This window comes from Microcaecilia unicolor, chromosome 2 (genome assembly GCF_901765095.1).
Source record: "Microcaecilia unicolor chromosome 2, aMicUni1.1, whole genome shotgun sequence".
NCBI lineage: Eukaryota > Metazoa > Chordata > Amphibia > Gymnophiona > Siphonopidae > Microcaecilia > Microcaecilia unicolor.
In genome coordinates this window covers 441610237-441629717 of record NC_044032.1, presented here as the reverse complement: position 1 = coordinate 441629717, position 19481 = coordinate 441610237, and the positions used below count along the sequence as shown (strand labels likewise).

General features: G+C 41.8%; 1 protein-coding gene across 1 annotated transcript in view; it reads left to right on the top strand.

Moving 5' to 3' along the window:
* LOC115461208 (dedicator of cytokinesis protein 2-like) overlaps positions 1 to 19481 on the top strand; it is a 1592043-nt gene that overhangs the window by 1438322 nt on the left and 134240 nt on the right. The window contains 2 exon segments of the mRNA XM_030190877.1: positions 1790 to 1903; positions 12962 to 13051. Coding sequence (XP_030046737.1) covers positions 1790 to 1903; positions 12962 to 13051 — 204 coding nt within the window.

Genomic DNA, 19481 nt, shown 5'->3' with positions numbered 1-19481 from the left:
TAGAAAGTAAGGTGACTAATTTAAAGAAAGTTGCACATGAGGTCAGACAGATAATTAAATATTATCTGAGCTAGGGTAGGAGTGGAGTAATGTCTATAATTGATTGTTAGCACCCAATTATTTCTGTTAATTGGCTAGTTAACCAATTAAGTTGTGCACGTATCTCAGGAATGCACACAAATTTTGGCGCCCTTTATAGAATCCTGGAGAAAATATGTCATGTTATGGTAGGAAAATAATTCTATGCTAGTTGTGCTGGTTTCCAGTTTTAACGTCACTTATTGTACCTGTGGGGTGTATAATACCTCATCTCGCCTCCAACGGTGTAAGTTATAGCATTTTCTAAGTTACACATTTAAGTGGGAATCCCATCTACATCCCACCTTGCAAATACATGCTATGCGAGATAGCCAATTATTTACAGAATAGCACATAGGTGAAATAGTACCATATAAGCACATTTGTATGCCCATACGTGCATATATGCTAATAAACACTTGCATGTATAGTACGAGTGTAATTGTTAATGCCCAGTTTATAGAACTGTTTTTCACATGTCTTTATAAAATACTAGCACAGTGTCAGGGCTGATGTTTTAGGGGGGGGCAAACAAGGCAGCTGCCCTGGGCCCCACAGCTCCAGAGGGCACCGTGATCCAGGCATCTCTTCCCTTTCTCCCCATCACAGTCCATCTCCTCCTCGTTTCCTGATCTTCTTTAAAAATGTATTTCTCTTCTTAGAGGGGCTCTGGCATGGCAGCCATTCTCACAAGCTACCTGAGGCTGCCCCGATTCTTTCCCTCTCTGCCGTGATCCTCCCTCTCTGATGCAATTTCCTGTTTCTGCCTGGGTGGATCGCGGCAGAGAGGGAAAGCTTTGGGATAGCTGGAGGCAGCTTGTGAGGATGGCTGCCACACCGAGACCTCTCTAAGAAGGGAAACAAAAATTTTAAAGAAGATCGCAAGGTGAGGGGAAGGGATGGAGATGGACTATGGTGGGGAGAAGGGGAAGAGGTGCCCGGACCGCATAGTAGTGATGCAGGTGGGGAGATTGGGGGGAGGGGGGATTAGGGGCCCTTTCCTTAATTTCTGCCCTGGGCCCCACCATGGCACCAAAAAGTAGGCACCAGGAAAATTTTGTGCTGAGTGTCATGCTATAAAGGATGCTCGCTCTTTATAAAATAGCGTTTAGTGTGTATTCTGGTGCCCAACTTTGAGCACAAGATCTTACACCAACTGAAACTTGGTGTAAGTCCTGGAACTCAACTAGGTGCTCAGCCCCCATATTCTATAACACTGCGTGTAACTCTTTGTAATGCCCCTGACCCGCCCATATCTCTCCCAAGCCCTTTTGGGTTGCACACGAGAGGATATGAGTACAGATCTTCATATAATTGTGCACAGCCAGATCTATGTACAAATCCAAATTAGTCAATTAACGTCAATAATTGATTAACAGCCAATTGTTGGTTATTAATAGCTTATTAACAAATCTAGTTGCGCATGGATCTCAGGATCGCACTCAATTTTGGATGGCCAAATTTGAGCACCATATATAGAATCTGAGGGATAGCACTTAGATTGATATTTGTCTGCTTGGGAGCACGCCTAATGTGTACACATGAATGCTAACATAAATTGTGACATAAATTATGGAATGAAAGATGCCTATAAAGAATGTCTAATTAAGGTAACTATATGGCTTCTCTCTCTCTCTCTCTCTCTCTCTCTCTCTCTCTCTCTCTCTCTCTCTCTCTCTCTCTCTCTCTCTCTCTTTTTGTCTCTCTGTAGTGGTCAGATGATCCCAACACAGCCCATATACAGGATTGGCACAACCTGCACAACCAGCGACAGCTGAAGGAGAATCTCTATCACAACATCATCGAGTACTTCGACAAAGGCAAGGTGAGACATGAGGAGGATCCTTACTCTTGGCACATGTACTTCCTCCTGACAGCCATTTATCCCCACCTGCTATCAAGGCCAACACAAACCTTTTGCTGTCCACTCATTTCTACCCATCGTTGCTTACACTCTGGGTATATTTCCTTTCAGCCAGGCAGGAAGAGAACGAGACAGATTGATTCTGTTTGGCTTGAGCATCCTAGCCTCCATTTTTAACAGTCTTCCCTCTGTTTCATGATAATTGTGGTCTTGAAATTGTTAGAAAAGGCAACAAGTTGCAGAACATACTCCATACAAGTATTGGCGAATGCTGCAAGCACAGGTCCATGTAATCTAGCAAAGGCAGGTGCTGCAGACCTGTGATCCCTCTCCTGTGTTTCAAAGTCTTGGAGAACATGACTCAGAGTGACATGCCAGAAGGACTGTGACAAAAACAGAGGAACTGGTTTCCTGACAACAAAACAGTGTGTGCGATTGGGGCTGTTATAAGCAGGTCAGAACAGCCTAGGCCACTGCTGTCTTTCCAGTAAGTTCCTAGATTGAAGTCTGTTGCCAGTGGGCAGGTGCTCATATCCCAAAATTCAGGTTCATAACAGACTTGTAATTGAATGGACACAGTGATTAATTTGCTTCTCACTCCTAGAAGGTGGTCACTTTAGATGAAGACTGAGATAAACTGTTGAAGTATGTGGGAAGCTTCCATTGTCCCCATTTCTGCTGTCTTGTGGCACAGTATGTGTGTGGGGAGGAGGAGGTGGAAAGCCTGAATATCGCCACCTATGCTCTAATTGTGCTTAGCTGGTGCAGTGTATGGGAGAATATCACACTGCCATTTTGCTGAGCTCTTCCTGCTCTGTGGATAAACGGAGAATTTTGTTTTCTTGGTGTTGTCAGTCCAATGTTATTTCAGACCTCAAAATTCACTTTCAAAGGAAAGAAAAGTAGAGACCACTATTAACAGAAAGTGTCCTGCATGATATCACCATAGAGTTCTCCTTCCACTATCTCTTCTTCCACATAGCTGGCAAATTGTGTTAAAACAAGTCTTCTGGGAGCACAGAGAGACCACAGATATCCAGCACAGCCCTGAGAGTGATTGAGTTTCTTCCCTCTGATCCCTGTTCCATACAGTTAGAATTTGGATTATCAGACAAAGCACATAGGCTGTCTTCTAACTGAAGGAGGTAGGCTGGGAAGGCATCCACAGGAAAAAAAAATTAATTTTGTCTCCTGCTGGTCAGCTCAGACTTATTTACCCTCTCCCTGTCTGCTATACCAATTATCTATTGATAATGGAGTTCTGTTTCTCCCCTCCCCAGCTATCCTTTCCTCCTCCTATTTACCTCTTTCTATCTTTCCTATAATTCGTTTCTACGTCGCATAGATATATTTTATTTAGATGTGAGATAGCAAGTTTTTAATAAACCTGAAACTTAGGAAGGTGAGAAGCTCTAAATCTGATGCCAGCTCTTGGCTCTGTTCACTACTACTACTACTTATCATTTCTATTGTGCTGCTAAAAGTACACAGTGCTGTACACTAAACATGAGACTGTCCAAAACAGACAAACAAGACAAATAAGGGATAAGGGGTTTGAGCTTGCCTTCCAGGGCCAAGAGCAGACACTCATCACTCTGGCGTCTCAGGTTTGAGCCTCTCGGCAGGTCACACCTCAGCAGATATTAAGGCTATTGGGCCACATGGCTTCCACAGTTTACGTGACTCCCATGACACACCTCCATATGAGATCTGCCCAATGGACTCTAGCTTCTCAGTGGTATCAAGCCACGGGGAATCTGGAAGATGTTATCCAAGTGTCCACAGAGTTTGTTTGCTCACTTCACTGGTGGACCGTTCGATCCAATTTGACTCTGGGACTTCCATTCCAAAAGCCTAAGCCGCAAAAAGTGCTGATGACAGATGCATCACTCCTGAGTTGGGGAGCTAATGTGGATGGGCTCCACACTCAAGGTGCTTGGTTCTCCCAGGAAACAAATCTTCAGATCAATCTCCTGGAGCACCAGTGATTTGGGACACTCTAAAGGCTTTCAGAGATCAGCTGTCTCACCAAATTGTGCTCAGTCAAACAGACAACCAGGTTGCTATGTATTATACCAAAAAGGTGTAATACATAAAGGTGTATATTCCGTTGAAGGCCCAGTTCTCAAAGATTGTCTGGTTACCCTTGTAAACTAATCCCATCAGGTGGGGAGATATCCTGTCTACTTACACTGACATCACCAGGGGTCAGACCTGGGGGGGGGGGCTAAGACCTTCCTGCAATATCTTCCAGAGGCCTACTTAGGCAAACTTTCAGGTTAGACCCTGAACAACACAATTTCATACTGACATCTCCCACACTTTTTTTAATGTTTTAATTTTGCATGGGAAAAGATGGAAGCAAACCTGTAGTACCTATTGATATAGCATTCACACCTGCCACTATGTTATACACAGCAGTGGCCAGCTTGTCATTCTTTTATGCCTCTCATACCTCCAATAGTACATATCCTGCTAGTTCTCGCAGGCCCCCTGTCCTACACAGTATTATCTCCATAGCTGTGGCGATAAGCAAGTCCCATTATGAGTCCAAACTTTGTGTCTTAGGCAGTGGTGTGCTGGTAAATGTTTAACAGGCTCTCCGTTCCAAAAAAAAAACAACCCACCCATAGATATGTACTTAACTGTATTATACATTCTATTGGTACAAATGATATATGCAGGCAGCAACAAATTTACAAAAAATATAAAAACATACAATATTCTTTACTGTAAATTCCAAATGGTCAATTGATTTTCACCACACTCTTGTATCTGTAGCCAATTTATGTTTGCTATTGATCCCAATCTGCTAATTGTTTACACAATAAATTTATTGACATTAAATCTGACAGATGATTTACTGTCAGACTATATACCACTTACCCATTATTGGGAATCTGGAACAAGCTGAACGGTTACACATTCCTACATGGATACTACATACCAGCAGGATCCTTCAGCTCATCACACATGCAGAATATGGACAGACCCTCAACTTATACAAAATAGACAAAATAGGGGGCTCTCCAAAATCTACCACAAACCCACTGTACCCATATATAAGTGCACCCTTTACCTGTAAGGGCTATGGAAGTGGTGTACAGTTGTGGATAGTGGGTTTTTGTGGGGCTCAGCACACAAGGTAAGGGAGCTATATTTCTGGGAGCATTTTATGAAGTACACTGCAGTGCCCCCTAGGGTGCCTGGTTGGTGTCCTGGCATGTCAGGGGGACCAGTGCACTACAAATGCAGGCTCCTCCCACATCCAAATGACTTGCATTAGGACGTTTTTGACACGGATGTATTTGGTTTTGAAAATCGCCTAAAGTCAAATGTCCATGTCTAGGGACGTCCAAATCTAAGGATTTGGACGTCTCTGACGGTATTTTTGAAACGAAAGATGGATGTCCATCTTTTTTTCGAAAATATGGGTTTCCCTGCCCCTGGATTTGGATGTTTTGTAAGGGTGTCCAAATCGCAACTTGGATGTCCTTTTCGACAATGCCCCTCTAAGTACACTTTTATGTGTTTCATGATTTAGTATTTATTTAGTATGCATATTGGATTATCTTTTATTATTATTTATTGATAATTTTTATGTTATTGTATTATCATTTTTACATTTTAATGTTTTTATCATTTGTTATTTATTATTCATTATTTATTGATATTTTGTTCTTGCAGTCAAATTTGTGCCCTTGATGCATCCCACACAGAGCAAAACACGACTGTGTTGGACATTATTTTAATTCAACTGACCTGAAAATTTAGATCTACTTTTTTTACCTACTATTTACCATTTCTGCTTCCACAATTTCCCTCCTTTACACCAAGCAGGCAATTTAAAAACTGTCCCTAAAACTATAAAATGGTGGCTGGTGTTCTACATTTTTGTTTATCATGTTGTTCAGAGCAAAAATCCTGCAAGTGTGTGCAGGGCAATTCATGAACACTTGTGAATAATTTGCCTTTTATTTCTGCCCATGTAAATGGACTAGTATGTCAACTACACTGCCTCCTTGAAGAAATGCCACATCACTTAACATTGGTTCTGGTTTTATTCAATAGAAAATCCATCCATGGTCACTCACAAGATTTGTGGAGCGACTGCTTTGGCCTTCTAGCCGTAAAATACCCACCACATCAAGTTTGGTGTGCAGATTACTGACCTATACCTTTATTTTTCTGCTCATGAATTCTTTAAAGATATCATGGTGCTGATTTATTGTTAGGTGCATGCCAGCACACTGCTATTTGTGTTGGCCATGTAACAGTTTTTAGTGGATTGTGCAGGAAGCTCTTTACAGGGACAGACAAGAATCCTGGAAACATGCAGGAGCCAGCTACAGGCACACATGCCTTGCAGGTTGATTTCTTGGGTTCAGGTGGTTGCCAGGACTTTGGTAATCCAAGACTGGCTCTCAGTTTAAGGGGTCCTTTTATTAACATGCAGCAAAAAGTGGTCTTATTTATTTATTTATTTATTGCATTTGTATCCCACATTTTCCCACCTATTTGCAGGCTCAATGTGGCTTACATGATTATGTTAACATTGTCATATCAGGATATCAGATACAGTAGAATTGTGCATAGTATAAGTAAGGGAGGATAGAAGAAGGAAGGGGGTGATTAGGGTAGTTGTAGAGGGTGGGCTTTCATAACTGATTGGGTTGGTGAGGTATATTAGTGAGGCTGCCGGTTATTGGACCTTGTGCCAGTTTTCCCCATGCATTAAGGCAGGTCTATTTTTTTATATTAATAGCCAAGTGCTAATGTTGCCATTAATACAAAAAAAATGCCAATAGTTCACATGGCCATTAATACAAATTACTATGTGAGCACTTATCAACACCCACTTTGTAGGCAGTAAGGGCTTATGTAGTAATTCTATGCTAACCAGTTAGCACACAGTATTGTAACTGCACTAACTGATTAGCACAGGAATGCCTCCTGACATGCCCCCTCCCACAAATAATAGAAACATTTTTGAGCGCCCAGATTAGTGCACACACTTACTACAGGACACCCAAGCCTGTAATTTTAAGCCGTCTTAGTATGTAACACAGCTTAGTAACGGGCCCGTAAGTTTATACCTGAGGCAGTGGAGGATTTGCCCAAGATCACAAGGACCACAATGGAACTTGAACTGGGCTTGCCTAGTTCTCAGCCTGCTGCTTGAACCATTACGCTACTCTTTCATTTCCAAGACCAAGAACTAGATGCGCTTGGGGGGAGGGGGAAAGCAGGACAGGCCATAGGAAAGCTTCTGTTGGTGGAGGTTGGGGACTCCTACCAGCCAAACTAGTTTGGGGGGCCCCTAAACCCAAATTGGGGGGGGGGGCCTAGGCAACATACCTTACTCTCAGACATCAACTACAGCAGCCTTTATAACACAGTGGGCAAAGTACAGCCTATGTTTATGTTTAAAAGCGTTTGATATACCGCCTTTCAATATGTGCAAAATGTTTTACAAATAGCAGAAAACTCAAAGAAAAGGGAAAGGAACTACCAGTATAAATAGGACAGGAAAAAAAAAGAAGTAAGTTAAAGTTTAAAAAAAGCAACATAGATAAAATAAAACACAAAACCATAAGACTATTAATCAGATCCCAAAGGGTGTGTGCGTCTACTAATCCATGCCACCCCCAGAACTTGGAAACACCAGGAGAAGAGGTGTGATTTCAAAACTAATCAAAACCTAAGGTTTGTACGCAGTGGTTAGGGAAGGGAGTTCCTATGTGTAGGAACAAGGAAGAAAAAGACAGGATGTCTCATGGAGTCCAAATGGATACAGGAAACAAAAGAGTAATGTTCCGATGCAGAGCGGGGTTATAGGGAATAATTTGCCAAACTAGATGTGGAGGTGGTTCAGTGTGAAGGCATGGCATGGCTGGACAGACTGGATAGGCCATGTGGTCTTTATCTACCTTCATTTTTCTCTGTTTCTATGTTTGAAAATCAGAATTTTATATTGGATGCGAAATGGAATTGTAGCCAATGATGACACATCAGAAGTGGGGTGATTCGATCATATCTTCAAGAATGAGTTAAAACCCTGAAGGCCATGTTTTGCACGGATTGCAGTTTGTGTATTATTTTTCTTCAAAAGAGTAGAGTTTAAGACCATAGTAAGCATAGACAATATTACAGTAATCCAAACAACTCGCAGCTAGGGCATAGAATAGGGTTCAATGCCTAGCAGGGCCTAACATCCCAGTTATGTTTCTTCAGCCCATTTGTACCTCTGATTGGGTGTACACAGTCCCTATGCCACAGCCAGCTTCTGAAACATGTTTATGAGGAGCCAACTCAACAGTCTATAGGTTGTTGCTTTGCTGTGCTACAAGGGATTCCTTGCTTCTGCCCTTGATTTGGGTTCCTAGTTCCTGTAATGCCTAAAGATAGAAATAAACTTGGATGAATCATTTTGTTTTGTTATTATTTATTTATTGCATTTGTATCCCACATTTTCCCACCTATTTGCAGGCTCAATGTGGCTTACAATGTTCTGTTATGGTATTTCAACCTAATAAGTGGAGCTTGATATAAAGGAAAAGTAAGTTTGGAGGTGTTCCGTTAAGGCATGAAAAAAACTTCAACCTTTACAGAATTTATCTACCAAATGGAACCTCAAACCTCCAAACAAGGGACCGTACCAAAGTACTAATACCACCTTGTATACACAGGAGTAGATTACTATCATAGGTTCCTACTAAGAGGAAAGAAGAGAAAAAAAGCCCAAACGCAAAAACTCATTTTAAATGAGAAAACCGTGTGGGATGAAAAACTCTCCTCTCCTCTTATAAAAAACTATATTAAAGGAACACCACAACCAAACTTACCTAAACTACCCCCAACCCGGAACCAGGCTACCTATAAGGAAACCCTCAAGGGAAAAGAGCCCCAAGGAACCAACTCGAGTGCACAAGCCGTAAGGGAAAACCCAAACCTACCCACTCTATTAGAAAACTTGGTAACCCCCCGATAGCCACACATCAAAATAAAGAAAGTTGTACTTAACTTGGTCCCAACACGAAAACTTCAAATGGAACCTGCGTAATAGTTGTGTTAAGTGTGCTGGCAATTGATGATCTATAGTCCCCCAAGGGCTCCGGAGCCTTGTAAAAAATGCTTGATTAGACAAAAAAACGCCGACCCTCCAACAAGAGCGCCTTGTTTCGCCACCCTCGTGGCTGCTTCAGGAAGGGCGCTTTAATTCCATCCGCTACTTGAAACGATGCTGGAAACCGAGTCACTGTCGTATACGTGCCAAAGATGGTATAGGAGCAGGAACTCCGATTCAAATTAAATTTCTTAAATATTGCTGCGACGTCCTGACGTCATGACGTACTGACGTCCTCCCCAATCATCTTAAAGACGCCAAGGGAACCACACCTCCAGTACTTAATAATATGCATTCCACTCGATATTTTTATTTAATACTGAAGGAGCAACTGTTTTGAGTACATAAATCCAGTGTTGTTCCTTACGCCATAAGATTTTTTTAAAATCCCCCCCTCTCTTACCCATAAACACTTGGTCAATGACCATACATTGTAACTGATTAAACTGATGTTGAGCCTGCTGACAATGGCGAGTCATAGGTGCTTCCCACTTAGAATTGGTAATACAGTGTCGATGTTCTATCACCCTCGTTTTGAACTGACGAGTGGTGTGTCCTATGTAAATCAAATTACATCGACACCGAAAAAGATAGACCACATTTTTTGATTCACACGTGGTTCTGAACTTTAGTTTATAAGTCCTACCATCTGTAGACTTGAACTCCGAACCTTCCATTGTTATAGAACATATAGAACAGTGTCCACATTTATGATGATATCCCTTAATGTGTGTAGTCGTAGACCACACATCTGCCACACTAAGTTGATCCTGTAAATTCAGGTTCCGAGCATAAGAGAGCATAAGATGATAGTCTTGAAATGCTTCCTGTGTCAACATGACATTCCGATGCTTCCTTAAAATTGCCGCAATCTGGGGAGATCTATTTGTAAATTTCAAAACACAAGAGATAACCTTATCCATACTACTAGGCCTCTCCTGCTGATTATCATGAAACAAAAGGTCCCTGTGTTGACAAAGAGCCCTCTTGTAAGATTGTTTCACTAGTTTGCCTGGATATCCCCTTTCTTTGAATTTGTAGTGCAATTCTCCTGCTGATTCCTGGAATTGTTGAGTAGTGTCACAAATCCTCCGGTACCGCAAGAATTGTGAATAGGGCAGACTACGTTTAAGATGATAGGGGTGCATACTGTCATACCTCAGCAGAAGTGTTTATGGGTAAGAGAGGGGGGGATTTTAAAAAAATCTTATGGCGTAAGGAACAACACTGGATTTATGTACTCAAAACAGTTGCTCCTTCAGGATTAAATAAAAATATCGAGTGGAATGCATATTATTAAGTACTGGAGGTGTGGTTCCCTTGCCGTCTTTAAGATGATTGGGGAGGACGTCAGTACGTCATGACGTCAGGACGTCGCAGCAATATTTAAGAAATTTAATTTGAATCGGAGTTCCTGCTCCTATACCATCTTTGGCACGTATACGACAGTGACTCGGTTTCCAGCATCGTTTCAAGTAGCGGATGGAATTAAAGCGCCCTTCCTGAAGCAGCCACGAGGGTGGAGAAACAAGGCGCTCTTGTTGGAGGGTCGGCGTTTTTTCGTCTAATCAAGCATTTTTTACAAGGCTCCGGAGCCCTTGGGGGACTATAGATCATCAATTGCCAGCACACTTAACACAACTATTACGCAGGTTCCATTTGAAGTTTTCGTGTTGGGACCAAGTTAAGTACAACTTTCTTTATTTTGATGTGTGGCTATCGGGGGGTTACCAAGTTTTCTAATAGAGTGGGTAGGTTTGGGTTTTCCCTTACGGCTTGTGCACTCGAGTTGGTTCCTTGGGGCTCTTTTCCCTTGAGGGTTTCCTTATAGGTAGCCTGGTTCCGGGTTGGGGGTAGTTTAGGTAAGTTTGGTTGTGGTGTTCCTTTAATATAGTTTTTTATAAGAGGAGAGGAGAGTTTTTCATCCCACACGGTTTTCTCATTTAAAATGAGTTTTTGCGTTTGGGCTTTTTTTCTCTTCTTTCCTCTTAGTAGGAACCTATGATAGTAATCTACTCCTGTGTATACAAGGTGGTATTAGTACTTTGGTACGGTCCCTTGTTTGGAGGTTTGAGGTTCCATTTGGTAGATAAATTCTGTAAAGGTTGAAGTTTTTTTCATGCCTTAACGGAACACCTCCAAACTTACTTTTACTTTATATCAAGCTCCACTTATTAGGTTGGAATATTTTATTGAGAGCTTGAATTCTCCAGTATTTGTTAGATTACTGTTATGGTATTTGCCATTCCAGAGTAAAAGTTAAGTTGGTGTTACATAGAGAATAGGATGACATGATAAAATTAAAATTAAGCAGACAGGCATAGAAAGAAACCAATCAGAGTAAAAGGTTAAGTGGTGATCTCAATACTTTGAGATGATTTTGTCTGAATATACAAGTATATTTTAGTTTGGGTTAAGAGTTTGTTCATTTCATCCAACCTAAACCTCACTTGAGTATTCCAATATTATAATGCTTTCCTCTTCTTGCACTAACCTGATGAAGGGACTACAGCACTTGAAAGCTAATCACAAAAATGTTAAGTCTAATAAAAAGATATCCCTTATGTCCTGTTTGTAGGTGTTTTATTTCCTTGTAGGCCTCTGTTGACTAAGATGCATCAGTGTGTTAATTTTGCAGTTAACACACATTAAATCCATGTGTGCATGCATTTGCATTGCCGTTATCACTAAAAATATCCCTTTAAGGTGGGAAAACAATTAATGAATTGTGTTGCATGCAAATTGGTTCATTAATATTAATTTGAATGAACACAAAGGGGACAGTTTTATAGCATTAATGCTAACATTTGACACACTTTTTCTCCCAGATTCTGTATATGGTGCCCAAAGTTGCATGCCCACCTTTGGGCATGCTTCCAAGATGCATGCATAAATAAATTGGATAATGAGTTCTGAACCATCAATAGCTGGGGGCTAACAATGAATTATTGATGTTAATTGGCACTCATTAAAATTTGCACATTCATCTCAATGTGCACCGTTATGTAAGGTACGGCACCTAATTCCCATGGCGCATATCTCAAAAGGGGGTGTGGTCATTGGCACACTAGGGGGTGGTATTCTGGAAAGTCACATGTGGAATTACAGAGTACTGCCTAACTACGCCTAACTTGGGCATTGGCATTTACACCAGTTTTCAGTAGGCGTAAGACCAGCTCCCAAAAGTTAGGCGTGGGATCTGCGCTACCTGGTATTCTATATAAGGCCCTTTATAACAATGCTTAGTGCTGAAGTTTTTCAGCGCCAAGTTTCGGCACCATTTATTGAATTCCCTCCTTTATTTGCATAAATATTTAGATATTAGCATATATGCGCTTATGTGCCAATATTCTGCCTAAGTGCTTTTCTGTAAATACATGCAAATCATAGTCTGTGTGTTTGCAAATGGGACATACACAGGGGCAAAACATGGTTGAGGCTCCCTGCTTATTCAGTGCTAGCCCAAGTTAACCAGATAGCTATCTAGGTTCTACTGCTGAGTAATGATGGATTACAGGTAAGTCCTGGCTCCACCCAACTCTGTCTCCTAACCTGACAATGCCCTGGTGGCCAGAGCTTACATTCAGTGTCACAATCTGGTTGCATGCTGCTGAATATTACCATTTGGGCCAGCCAACGCAATTTAGCTGGGCAGGAGCCTTTCTTGCCCAGTTAATTGCTCTGATTTTTGACTCCATAATTCCTGTATTGGTATCACAGCTTTGATAAACAGAGTATTATTGTTAAGTGTGAAATAACTCTTTTAGACCAGCATGTGCTCTTCCACCTCCACCTACTATTCTATAGGCATTTTTCATTTATCAGCCCCAATCATCCTGTTTCTGATACCCATGGTTTTCTCTAATCTTGCACTTTGCTCTCATTTTCTACAGATGTGGGAAGAGGCCATTATTCTATGCAAGGAGCTGGCAGAACAATATGAGAGTGAGATCTTTGATTATCAGCTGCTCAGTCAAACCCTGGTGAGGGCTCCATGGTATATGTATGTGTGTTTGTATGTCTGCATGTGTTGGTGGGTCTGTGTGCCTCCATTGTTTGAAAATCTCTATACAGTAAGGTAGAATTTTATAAGTATGACACCAAGATTTAGGCAACAATAATGCACATAAGTAATTTGAATACCAGCGTTTACAAGAGTGTGTGTGCACATACGTGTTTAAATACTAAATTCTCTGAGGACAAGCAGGCATAATATTCTCACGTGATTGACATCATCCATGGAGCACAGTGTGGACACTATTGGGTTTTTTTTTAAATTTTTTATTTATAACCATTTAAATTTTTACAAGCGATAAAACAACTTGCCGGAAATACAGAGAAAGTAATATATAGGAATTATTTCAGTCAGGTAATTCTATTCTCTTCCTTAGACCGCTAAATAGGGAGAGTGAAACAAGACAAGGAGATCAATTAAACAGTAAACAGAAAAAAAAAGTGGTATTAACCTGATTATCCCCAGATATTACTCATCTAATTCATTATTCCACATTGATCATCTGGTTGGCTTCTTCAAGGCCAATACGATGTACAGTCAAATCATTTCATTGAAAACATACTTATTGTCCAATATTAGTTAGAAATAATACATCTAATTACATTCTTTCTCTTTTAAAAACCAGAAGTTATTTAACAATACATATACTTAAGTCTCTAATTCAAATCCCACTGATTAAAGTAATCCCAGTTTTCACAGGCTTCACTCCTTTTAAAGTAATAATTGAGGAAATATTTCTGAGGAAATCTTTAGGAGTCATACCCGGAACTCTGGGAAAAACAATAATCTCGATATTAATCATCTATAATAATATTCATTTTATTATTCAAAATTTCTGGTCTATTATCATTTTCAAAATCATAACCACTTCTTCCTCGTGTGGAATCATTTGTTATATCAATTTTTCACTCTCAAAGGGTTCAGTTAAATTATCCATGTAACTCTCTAATAAAATTATATCTGAAACAAAATTATTTACTGCCACCGTTAGGTCCCAAAGCGCCTTCCAAATGCTATTCAAAGTAACCTCCACGGGAGCCAAAAACTCCAAGTTGATTTCTCTTAGGTGTTTAGGAGTGGTTCCGTTGATTCGGGTTCTGCTGTAAACGTCCTCCATTTCAGCACATGCCTCTAACTCACTCCTCCACTCCTTTGGACATGGTAGGTTGAATAATTCGGGAGCGATGGAGTTGTTTTTTCCAGGTCCAAGAGCATCGACGCTCCTTCACCGGCACTAATCAAAGGACTCGCCAACCCTTTCATCTGTGGGCAGTTCGTCGCACAGCGGTCCCACACTTGCTGCTCAGGGGACAAAACGCTGGCCATTGGCGGCTGACCGCTGGTTGTCCCCTTCCTCTCAGTTAAGGTAACTGCAATTGCAGAGAGGAAATTTATGTAAAGAATACGAAACTTCAGAGGGCAGCTGGGCCATTGGGCATACGAACTTCAGGTCACCATCTTACCACTCTCCCAGTTTGGGACACTCTATGTCTGGTTTCTCCTCACAGGCCTGTCTGATATGGGTAACCCTTCAGCATAGCCCTCTGAGTCATTGAAACACAGAAGCCCCTCCACCACTACAAGGTGGTGCCCTTCGGAGGGGACTATTGTTTATTTTTCAATTTTTCCATTTTCAATCTTTGGGGCCTCTAAGGGCATCGACCTATTTCAGGTTCAAAATTACTCGAGCTCCCTGGGCCATTGAGCCTTTTGACCTTGCATCAGCCATTTTTCCCTCTATGTCATTGAGGGTGCTGAGTGGCTTTAAAAAGTGTACTTGATGCAATAGGACCATCTCAGGCATAGACTCATAATAACTGGTGTGTTCAGTGATTGGGTCTGGAGCCCCAGGACATACAGTGGACCCTCTGTCTGCACATGAAAACAAGGACACTTAAAGCCCACACAATCCAGTGTGACAACCATTTTGGTTCTGCATCGGCATCGGTATCGAGCATGGCAGGAAATTTGGCACCGGACGAAGGACTTGCAGTGATGGCATCAACATCGAGCACTCCGAAGCAGCATCGAAAATGTCCGGCGTCGGACTCAGTGCTGCAGTCGCATAAGGACTCAACTTCTTCATCATCAATACCGAATACGTTGAGGGACCTGCAGCATAAAAAACCTAAAAAAACATCACTACTGTTCTCCTTCCAGGCACAGTGCAGACACCTCCCCTGCATGAATATCCTTGATGCACAGGAAGCATCCATGCTGCAGTGACCGCTCTTTTTCTCTGCAACCATTGAGGTCTTTGAGATCTCCTATACCTGCTCAAGCTATGACTCAGGCTGCCTCCATGCCAATTTCCGAGTTTGTACCAGCACCTACTCTACAGGAGGAAATCTGGGCTGTGCTCAAATAGGAGCTCTCAGAGCTACTGCATACGCAGTCTCTTCAGGCTTACAGGGTGCTTGCCCCAGCCTGAGCCCAGCCCATGGATACATTGGACAGACAACCATGGGAGAGATCCTGAACACTGTCTCAGCGTTGACCCTGAGGGGCACCATGAACCTGACCGACACATGCATCAACATTGGCAGAGAAACTCTCTCCAACAGTGGAGACACATCTGCCTTGACGTTCTTCCACGCAGAACCGATGCTTTAGTTGATGCACTCTTCCACATACTTCCCAAGAGGAGTACTTTGAAGAGTCAGACTCAGATCTCTCCTGGGAGATGAAGCAGGACCCACAGGACCTGTCAGCTAGGAGTCCTTTGGCATTTCATCTGACCCTTCTCCACCACCTGAACAATGTAAGTCTCATAAGTACATAAGTAATGCCACACTGGGAAAAGACCAAGGGTCCATTGAGCCCAGCATCCTGTCCACGACAGCGGCCAATCCAGGCCAAGGGAACCTGGCGAGCTTCCCAAACGTACAAACATTCTATACATGTTATTCCTGGAATTGTGGATTTTTCCCAAGTCCATTTAGTAGTTGTTTATGGACTTGTTCTTTAGGAAACCGTCTAACCCCTTTTTAAACTCTGCTAAGCTAATCGCCGTCACCATGCTCTCTGGCAACGAACTCCAGAGTTTAATTATGCGTTGGGTGAAGAAACATTTTCTCCAATTTGTTTTAAATTTACTACACTGCAGTTTCATCATATGCCCCCTAGTCCTAGTATTTTTGGAAAGAGTGAACAGACACTTCACATCCACCTGTTCCACTCCACTCATTATTTTATATACCTCTATCATGGCTCCCCTCAGCCGCCTCTTCTCCAAGCTGAAAAGCCCTAGCCTCCTTAGTCTTTCTTCATAGGGAAGTCGTCCCATCCCTGCTATCATTTTAGTCGCCCTTCACTGCACCTTTTCCAATTCTACTATATCTTTCTTGAGATGCGGCTACCAGAATTGAACACAATACTCAAGGTGCGGTCGCACCACGGCATTATAACATCCTCACACCTGTTTTCCATACCTTTCCTAATAATACCCAACATTCTATTCGCTTTCCTAGCTGCAGCAGCACACTGAGCAGAAGGTTTCAGTGTATTATCGACGACGACACCCAGATCCCTTTCTTGGTCCGTAACTCCTAACGTGGAACCTTGCATGACGTAGCTATAATTCGGGTTCTTTTTTCCCACATGCATCACCTTGCACTTGCTCTCATTAAACGTCATCTGCCATTTAGTCGCCCACTCTCCCAGTCTCGTAAGGTCCTTCTGTAATTTTTCACAATCCTGTCACGAGTTAACGACTTTGAATAACTTTGTGTCATCAGCAAATTTAATTACCTCGCTAGTTACTCCCATCTCTAAATCATTTATAAATATATTAAAAAGCAGCGGTCCTAGCACAGACCCCTGAGGGACCCCACTAACTACCCTTCTCCATTGTGAATACTGACCATTTAACCCCACTCTCTGTTTCCTATCCTTCAACCAGTTTTTAATCCACAATAGGACATTTCCTCCTATCCCATGACCCTCCAATTTCCTCTGTAGCCTTTCATGAGGTACCTTGTCAAACGCCTTTTGAAAATCCAGATACACAATATCAACCAGCTCCCCTTTGTCCACATGTTTGTTTACTCCTTCAAAGAATTGAAGTAAATTGGTCAGACAAGATTTCCCCACACAAAAGCCATGCTGACTTGGTCTCAGTAATCCATGTCCTTGGATGTGCTCTGTAATTTTGTTTTTGATAATAGCCTCTACCATTTTCCCCGGCACCAACGTCAGACTCACCAGTCTATAATTTCCCGGATCTCCCCTGGAACCTTTTTAAAAAATCGGCGTTACATTGGCCACCCTCCAATCTTCCGGTACCACGCTCGATTTTAAGGATAAATTGCATATCACTAACAGTAGCTCCGGAAACTCATTTTTCAGTTCTATCAGTACTCTAGGATGAATACCATCCAGTCCAGGAGATTTGCTACTCTTCAGTTTGCTGAACTGCCCCATTATGTCCTCCAGGTTTACCGTGAAGTCATTAAGTTTCTCTGACTCATCCGCTTGAAATATCATTTCCGACACCGGTATCCCACCCAAATCTTCCTCAAAGCAAAGAATTCATTCAATCTCTCCACTACATCTTTATCTTCCTTGATCGCCCCTTTTACCCCTCTGTCATCCAGCGGCCCAACCGATTCTTTTGCCGGCTTCCTGCTTTTAATATACCGAAAAAAAGTTTTGCTATGTTTTTTTGCCTCTAATGCTATCTTTTTTTCGTAATCCCTCGGCCTTCTTTATCTGCGCCTTGCATTTGCTTTGACACTCCCTATGCTGCTTCTTGTTATTTTCAGATGGTTCCTTCTTCCATTTTCTGAAGGCGTTTCTTTTAGCCCTAATAGCTTCCTTCACCTCACTTTTCAACCACGCCGGCTGTCTTTTGGACTTCCGTCTTTCTTTTCTAATTTGCGGAATATGTTTGGCCTGGGCCTCCAGGATGGTATTTTTGAACAGCGTCCATGCCTATTGTACAGTTTTTACCCTCTCAGTTGCCCCCCTAAGTTTTTTTTAACTGTTCTTCTCATTTTATCATAGTCTCCTTTTTTAAAGTTAAACGCTAACGTATTTGACTTCCTGTGTGTAGTTACTTCAAGGTTGATATCAAAACTGATCATATTATGATCACTGTTATCAAGCGGCCCCAATACCATAACGTCCCTCACCTGTTCATGCGCTCCACTAAGGACCAAGTCTAGAATTTTTCCTTCTCTCGTCGGCTCCTGCACCACTGCTCTATAAAGCTGTCCTTGATTTCATCAAGGAATTGTACCTCTCTAGCGTGTCCCAATATTACATTTACCCAGTCTGTATTTGGATAATTGAAGTCACCCATTATTATCACATTGCCCATTTTGTTTGCGTCTCTGATTTCTTTTATCATTTCTGCGTCTACCTACTCATCCTGCCGAGGCGGAGGGTAGTACACTCCTATCACCGTCCTTTTCCTTTTTATACATGGAATTTCAACCCACAATGATTCAAAGGTGTGATTTATGTCCTGCTGAATTTGTAATCTATCTGAGTCTCGTATATCATTTCCTGGTTTTGTCCGAGAGATGTCCCAGGCCATACCTTTCAAATTAGAGACTGCAGAGGAGCTTTGTTGAAAACTCTTTGATATTCTAGATTATGACTCTCATCCTAGAGAAGGAATCACAGCTCCTCTTCATACAGTCATGAGGGATGCTCTGTTTAAAACTGGGAGGGTCCTCTAACAGTTCAAGTTGCTCCAAAGAAAATTGTTACAATGTACAGCATACAAATGCACTAGGTTTGAAAAATCACAGTTACCCCATCATTCCCTAGTTGTGGAATCCGCTTTGAAGTGCACTCGCAGTATGAAGTCTCATGCTTCTGATCCTCCTGGTAGAGAAGCTAGACCATTAGTCTCTTTGGGAAGAAGAACATTTCAAGCCTCAATGCTAACCAATTGCATCTTAGATTACCAACTTTATTCCACAATTTATTTAAAATCTCTAATACAGAGTACTCTCACCTATGCAGACTTCCTTCCTCCTGAAAAAGCTGATGAGTTTCTTAAACTTCATAGGATACTTCTGGATTGTCATAAATATCTGGCACTGCATGCCTTTGATGCCTTTAACATTTTTTCTCACATATAGTAACATAGTAAATGATGGCAGATAAAGACCTGTATGGTCCATCCAGTCTGCCCAACAAGATAAACTCATTTTACATGGTATGTGATACTTTATATGTATACCAGAGTTTGATTTGTCCTTGCCTTTCTCAGGGCACAGACTGTAGAAGTCTGTCCAGTACTGTTCTTGTACTAAGTTTTGAAGCTAACATCGAAGCCCCTTAAAATTTACACTCCAGCCCATCCCTATCTATTCAGTCACGATCAGGGCATAGACCCTAGAAGTCTGCCTAGCTCCCATTTTGTTTCCAATTACCGGCGTCGCCAC